Raw genomic sequence first — 7,584 nt, 5'->3', positions numbered from 1 at the left:
AGAGACCCCGGCCGCTCCCGGTCTCCCTTTCCCCTGCTTCCCCGGCCGGCAAGCGGAGCTGGAGTTCCCAGCACTGACGTCACGGGCGATGACCTCAGGGCGGCGGGGCCGGCGGGGGCGGTGGGGGCGGCGGGGGCGGCGGGAGCGGCGGGGGCGGCGGGAGCGGGGCGGGGAGGGGCGGGGGCGAGCGCGCGTGGGCGGGGCTGATACAGGCCCCGCCCCCTTCGCGCCACCGGCCAATGGCCTCCGCCACCAGCACCCCCGCCTCTCGCCGGGGCCTGAAAAGCGCCACTCGCGTTACTAGCACTGACGTCAGCGGGCGATGACCTCAGGGCGAAGGGGGGCGGGGGCGAGCGCGCGGGGCGGGGCGGACGCCAGGCCCCGCCCCCCGCGCCGGCAGCCCCCTCCGCCTCTCGCCGTGGCCTGAAAAGCGCGTCTCCGGGCGAGTCCCGGCAGAGCCCAGGGGTGGCGGAGCGAGAGAAGGCTACTTGGGTAACCCGTCCAGTCGGAGACCGCTCAGGCCCGCGACAGGAGCCAGACACGCAGGGCCGAGAGGAGAGCAGACATGCTCCCGGAGATAGCCGCCGCCGTGGGCTTCCTCTCCAGCCTTCTGAGGACTCGGGGCTGCGTGAACGAGCAGCGACTGCAGGTGTTCCGCGGGGCTCTCCAGGCGGCGCTGACGGGTGAGCACGGGGCGAAGGGCCCGGCGCCCTCGGGCTTAGTCCCCACCGAGGGCGGGCTCCCCGCCGAGCGGCCCGGCCCGTTCGCTCCCTCGGGTCGTGGTCCTCGGCCCTGTGTTTGGGGCCGGGTGCGCCGTGGTTCCGGCTGGCTGCTGCCCTCTGAGCTGTCGTGGGCGCAGAGTCCTGACTGCGACCCCGGGTCGCCGCTGGGTGCCGCGGAAGCAGGGTGCCTGTGGATCTGTTTGCGGGCTCTTCTCCCTCACTAGACCCAAGACCCTTCAGGCGACAGCCCGACCAGCCGAGGGTCCTTATGGAACGAGAAGGCGCAGTGGAACCTTCCAAACAATTCGGGCTCCCAGCCGAGGCTCTTCCGGCCGCGCGGGGCGCGCCGTGCCTGGGGCAGTGGCTGGCACTTCAAGTTAGAATGCGGGCCCCCTTTCTATCCTCCGGCCTCTCTTAGCCATCTGCCACCATTGCTGGTACCGAGAGAGGCTTGTATGCAGTAACTGCGCTCCGCGGGCCTGTGTTGGGCTTGGGGGCGGTGCGGCGTGAGATGAGGAGGTGGGCAAGAGATAAGCAGCTGCTGGCTGGGGAGAGACCTGTCTCCTAGCTGTTGGCTGGCGGGCTTGGTCAGCAATAGCCATCTTTAAACGTGCCCACACAGTCCCGCTTCTTTCGAAGGACAACATATGTTTCATTAAAACATCCCAGTTCTGCCTCCCTTAGCCACTGTGACAGGCCTTTGACTTTTCAAGGCAGAGGAAACCACCGAAGCACTCGGTGGGAGACATGATGACTTGCTATGGGCCCCACAGTGAGGACAGCCTTCTTGGCCTTGAAATTTTGACTCAGAGGTTCCCAGAGGCCCTGCCTGGACATGTCAGCCCCAGGCATATTCTCCTCCTTAAACCGGGAATGTGCCAAAGGCAATATACTGGCCACAAAGGATTGCCCCAGAGCTCTGGGACACCCTCTCGATACACATACACCCATGTCTTAGAAGGAGGGGTCTTTCCAGATTCCATAATTTGTTTTTTTTTGTTTTTTTTTTGGCTACAGTGTCAGGAGGGTTTCAGGAGGGTCATAAAACTCATGAGAAACCATGTTGCTTACTTAAAATAACTAGGCCCTTTCCTCTCCTCCTGTCATCACCCTCACCCTAACCATCACGCTCACCCGAACCTACCAGTGCAGGGGACAGAGACTTGGGTTCTATCTCTGGGTTGGGAAGATCCCGGGGAGAAGGGAATGGCAACCCACTCCAGTATTCTTGCCTGGAGAATCCCATGGCCAGAGGAACCTGGCGGGCTACAGTCCATGGGGTCGCATGAACACAACTGAAGCAACTTAGCACACATCCCATCACCCCCGACCCCTTGTGGTCGCACCCATGGCCCAGCCGCTCTAACCAGTGCATCTCCGCCTTGTCCTGTCTCCACAGAGCACTACAAACACCATTGGTTTCCTGAAAAACCATCCAAGGGCTCTGGCTACCGCTGCATCCGCATCAACCACAAGATGGACCCCATCATCAGTAAAGTGGCTAGCCAGATTGGACTCAGCCAGCCTCAGCTGCACCGATTGCTGCCCAGTGAGCTGACCTTGTGGGTGGACCCCTATGAGGTGTCCTACCGCATTGGGGAGGATGGCTCCATCTGCGTCCTGTACCAGGAGGCCCCATTGGCCACATCCTATGGACTTCTCACCTGCAAGAACCAAATGATACTGGGCAGGGGCAGTCCTTCAAAGAACTACATCATGGCAGTTTCCAGTTAGATCCCTTGCCAGCCTCAGCTGGCACTCTCCTGTACTCAACTCTGCTGTGACAGCAGGCCACTGCATATCTCAACCTGGGGAACTGTATTTTAAATGAAGAGCTATTTATATATGTGTGTATATATATATATATATATATATATTTTTTTTTTTTTTTTAAGAAAAGAGGAGAAAAAAACCAAAAGATTTTTTAAAGAAAAAAATCCTTAAAGGATGCTGCTTCAAAGTGGCCTCCGCAGGTGCCTTTGGGGAGAATTGTGTGCTTGAGTCTGGGAGCCAGTGTCTGCCTGTGGGAGGGAGGAATGGTGTTCTGGCCTAGGTGAGAGAAGTTTGGCTAACACCCCAGGAAGGTGTGGGAGGGAGCAAACAAGATTAGCAACTGTGAACAAGAGAGGTCAGGATCTGTCCTGGGAGAGAAAAGAGGCTGAGTTCAAACTTCTCACTCTCCCAACCAGGACACCTGCACCCCTGGCCCCTCTCTTACTCAAGGGCATTCAAGCCTGGACTTAAGTCATACTATATTGCCTAATTTTCTCTTTTATTTTTATTTTTTATGAGATCCTAGGCACAGAATGAAAAGGCCTTTCCTAATTCCTTCTGTCCTGAGTAGCTTTTCTTGAAATCATGACTTGTTTCTAATTCTATTCTCAGAGACCTGTAGATGTTGCTTCCCACCAAGAATATAAAGCTTTTTGTTCTGGAGGTCAGGGGAGTGAGGCAGGGGTTGGAGGTTACTGGAGTCGGAACAGAAGGGCATCATGTACCGACCCTTGCCTTGCTGTAATGCTGCTCTGTGTGGCAATTAACTTGGGGGTGACTTGGAATTTTAGAATCCAAAGAGTATCCACTGGGATGTTTTTTTGGCCAAAACTCTTCTTTTTGTAACCAGATGAAAGTCCTAATGATGCTACCATTATCTCTTCAAGAGGTAGCTCAAAAGCTACAGGGAACTTCAGGTTCTTGATTATTGCCTTCTTTTTAAAAGCACACACTCCTCTCCAACTGCCCCCCCTCAACCCACCAACCCTATCCCACACCCCTCCCCTTCTGGTTGGGTCATGAAACTACCCTATTTTCTAGGACAAGAGTTCTCAGTCACTGTGCAATATGGCCTCCTGGGTCCCAGGAGGAGCTGGAGGAGAACTGGCTGTCACAACCTCCTGGCGCCCTGGTGGGCTTAGGAAACTCTCTCTCCTTCTGTCCTCAGGACTATGGCTTTATGCTTAGCCTTGCAGGTATTTCTTGGCTGAAGGAGAGAATGCCCCAAGTTACTGCTTGGTACTCTTATAGAACTGACTCTTAACAGCCAGACCTTGGGCATTGTTTTTTCCTCCTTGGTGCTCAGCACCCGTGGGAGAGGCTGCCGTCTCTCTCCCTACAATCCAAGTTTGTCTACAGACTTGTGCAATATTTACTGTTCTGGGTCTGAGGAAAATGGAAAATTTCACAGGGAAGAAATCCCATTGCCTCAGTTTCTCAGTGACATTGGTGAGGGGTCTTCAAGGCCGTGAGATTCCCAGACCCAAGTCCCCTTGCGAAGGCCACAGCTGGGTGTCTGGTGAACCTGGCTGCTGTCTGGCTGTTGCCCGTAGTGAGGGACTTTCTCTCCACTGCCGGTCCCCTTTCCTGGATTTCTTAACTACTCAATTCTGACTCAGAGGTGCTATTTACCAAACACTCTCCCTACCCATTCCTGCCAGTTCTGCCTCTTGAACTTTCCAAATCCCAAGCTACCTTCCCAGGCCCTGTTTCCAGTCCTTATTGCTTTAATGTTGACTTCAGGCCGGTAGACCCAAGTGCTCATTTTCTGGCATATGGGTTGAAACAAAGCTGTGAATCCCTGCAGATTGTTGTTACATCTTGTCTGCAAACAGGTTCCTGCCTTTTTATAAGCAGCCTCGTGGTTTCATACTTAATCTTTTCTCTCTTCTTTTTGACATTCACTTTAGAAACAATAAACACCCAGAGCTGGACTGTTGAGCAGACCTGTCTCTCCTTTTAAGTAAAAATAAATATATTTGTAAGCTATTCTGACAGAAAAGACAAAGGTTACTAATTGTATAACAGTGTTGTTATATGGAAGAATGTACAGCTTTATGGACACATGTACACTTTTTTGGGTTACTTTAATAAAAATGTAGCAGATGAAGTCCTGTGGTGTGGAGAAGATAAAATTCCCACATGGCTAATTTGCATTTCCCTCAGATCCAAATCCTTTGTGTCTCATAGTGTTTCTCCTTAGCTGGATTCAGAAGTCCTGTGGCATAGGTGGGAGGGACATTTCCAAGCATTTCCTCTTTCTTGGGAAACGGCTTCTTCCTTCCTTCCTTTAATGCATATTCTAACTTCCATGTGAAAATGCTGGATGGGCCCATGATCTAGTCTGAACTTTCCTGGGTTACCCAGGGCTCATCTTACGCATCCTGTTCTTGCTCAGCCATACTCATTAGTTCATTCAGCAAGCATTTATTGTATGTGCTAGGTACTAAAAATATTAAAAATGATTAAGACACGGTCCGTTCACAGACTGGGGTGGTGAACAGAGGACACTGAACCCCTTTCCAGATTGGCGCAGAATTTTTAAAATTCTTGTCCTGTTCCCTTGTGATCTTTTGGGGCTCCCACATGACACTAACTATTCTTACTATGTGAGAGCAGTTGAGCCTCAGGATACAGGCACTGGTGCTGAACGTGTGACAGAAGGTTAATGTTACCAGTTAACTAAAATGTGGCTACTTCTGACATCAAACACCAAGAGCAAAGGTTTGTTACCCATTTATGACTCTCTGACTGTATGGATGGGATCTGTGTAAGGACATACGAGCAGCCTTCCTTGTCCCTGACTTTTGGGTTCCACCCATGAGGTTTTGACACAGGCTTCTCCACTCCCACTTCACTTGCTAGCTCTGCAGTGCACACTGAGGTCACAAGTGAATTTTCGACCTAGGCTAACTTTTTGTTGGCCATAAGTGGGCTATGCATGCATGCTTAGTCACTCAGTCATGTGACTCTGCGACCCACATGGACTGTAGCCTGCCAGGCTCCTCTGTCCATGGAATTTTCCAGGAAAGGATACTGAAGTGGGCTGCTGTTTCCTACTCCAATGGATCTTCCTGACCCTGAGTCTCTTGCGTCACCTGCATTGGCAGGCGGATTCTTGACCACTGCCACCTGGGAAGCATAAGTGAACTGTACTTAAACTTAATTTTAAACATCGACTCATGAACAGTGACATACCCCCACCATACGCATACTTCATACCTCCATGACCTTCATCAACAAACACGCAGTTTGACCTAGGTGTCCTAGATGGGAAGTAGGCCAGGGAAGCTATGTGTGATATACTGGGAGGGTAGGTGAGCCAGGAAATGACAGTCGGGGAAGCTAGCTCTTCTGTATCACAAATAGAATTGGTTAGAGACCCATCTGTGTCAAGGAATTGTTTAAAAGAAATGGCCCCATTTCCATGGCTACCTTCTAACACAAATGTCCTAGGTACTCATTTGTCAAGGACCTACTTTTTTGGTAGGTCCTTACAAATGAGGTTAGGGTTGAATTTTTGCTCTCATTAGGTACAAAATCAGCATCTCTCTTCTTGTTTCCCAATAGACTCCTCTCATGAAGGATATTTCATTGTTTAGTCAAAGTCCTGAAATTCAGGAAGGGTTGTCTGGAAGTTAAGAGGATACTATCAATCACTTCTGTTTCCAAGCCAGGGAAACCGTAGAATGGCAGATTGGTCTTGGAGTTGCTCTTGGTTCTAGATAGACTAGTAGTCCCTCAATTTACATAAGAGGGTTCTGTGATCAAGCAGTGTGCTATTTACTTTAGATCTGTCAATAAGAGTGGAGAGCGCCCCTTAGCCAGGTGAGGAAACGGGGGCTGTGAACAGGAATTGCTTGAGGAGTTGCAGTTGGTGGATTTTTTTGTGTTCAGGGCCCAAGCATCGGTTGGTCCATTCTGCTCCTAGCTTCTCTACTTGGTAAACAGCGCTAGCCTGGGAGACCTGTGCTCAGTCAGCTGTTTCTGGATGATAGGCACCACCCCCAGAGAGTGTAGACAGGGCTCTAGGAGCTGCAGATTAACAGCCCATCCTGGCTCCTGATAAGAAGGTCTGGGTGGGAGAGTCCTTGATGCTGCAGCAAATGAGCCCCAGTGGAAAGAAACCCACTTCAGTGAGGCTGACGTCTTCTCCTTTACCAGCCTGTGGTCAGGAAAGACAGTGGGAAATCCTGGCTTTCAGGAGAGTGCTGGAAAGAGTGGTACAGTAGGGAGTTCTGGGCTGGGAGGGAGAATCTATGAGTTGTGGTCCAGGTTCTTCTTCCCAACTAACTGTGTGAGTTTGAATAAGTTCCTAAGTTTTCCTATCAGAAATTAGGAGGTGACCTATGTTCCTTTCTTCAGCTTTTGGTTCTAAATCATCTTCTTTATCCTGGCAATCACTGGAAGGCAAATTAGCACATTTCTTATCATTATTTTCAGTTAGTTGAACCAAAAGTTCATTTGGGCTAGGAAGTGGAATCAGTAATAATCTTCCCTTATTTGGATCAGATTCCTGACTGATAAGGTTTCAACTCCCAGATCTAGTGAGGCAGTGCTGCCAAGAGGTCAGAAGCTCAGACGCTAGTGTCAGGCTGCCTAGAAACCTAATCTAATCTAATCTCAGCTCCACCACCTACCTAGACAGTATATTAGAAAGCAGAGACATCACTTTGCCAACAAAGTGATACAGTCAAAGCTATTGTTTTTCCAGTAGTCTTGTATGGATGTAAGAGATGGACCATAAAGCAGTCCCTTGGACTGCCAGGAGATCCAACCAGTCCATCCTAAAGGAAATCAGTCCTGAATATTCATTGGAAGGACTGATGCTGAAGCTGAACCTCCAATACTTTGGCCACCTGATGTGAAGAACCAACTCATTGGAAAAGACCCTGATGCTGGGAAAGACTGAAGGCAGGAGGAAAAGGGGGAGACAAAGGAAGAGATGGTTGGATGGCATCACCGACTCGATAGCATGAGTTTGGGTGAGCTCCAGAAGATGGTGAAGGACAGCACTGTCATGCTGCAGTCTGGGGGATCACAAAGAATCGGACCCAAGTTAGTGACTAAACACCACCACCACCTACCT

The 7,584-nt window shown here is 50.9% G+C and overlaps 1 protein-coding gene across 1 annotated transcript; it reads left to right on the top strand.

Moving 5' to 3' along the window:
- The first annotated feature begins 445 nt into the window (after positions 1–445).
- Positions 446–4,605, top strand: BTG2 (BTG anti-proliferation factor 2). Its single transcript, XM_040263052.1, has 2 exons — positions 446–683; positions 2,122–4,605. The coding sequence occupies exons 1-2, from the start codon at positions 566–568 to the stop codon at positions 2,454–2,456; spliced, it is 453 nt and encodes a 150-aa protein (XP_040118986.1). The 5' UTR covers positions 446–565; the 3' UTR covers positions 2,457–4,605.
- Positions 4,606–7,584: the final 2,979 nt, after the last annotated feature.

Source organism: Oryx dammah, unplaced genomic scaffold (assembly GCF_014754425.2).
Source record: "Oryx dammah isolate SB20612 unplaced genomic scaffold, SCBI_Odam_1.1 HiC_scaffold_21, whole genome shotgun sequence".
Classification (NCBI taxonomy): Eukaryota; Metazoa; Chordata; class Mammalia; order Artiodactyla; family Bovidae; genus Oryx; species Oryx dammah.
This window is presented reverse-complemented; position numbering and strand designations above follow the sequence as displayed.

Coding starts and splice junctions, on each gene's coding strand:
- BTG2 (XM_040263052.1), top strand. CDS start 566: ATGCTCCCGGAGATAGCCGCCGCCGTGGGCTTCCTCTCCAGCCTTCTG. Junction 684..2,121: donor TCTCCAGGCGGCGCTGACGG/GTGAGCACGGGG, acceptor CTGTCTCCACAG/AGCACTACAAACACCATTGG.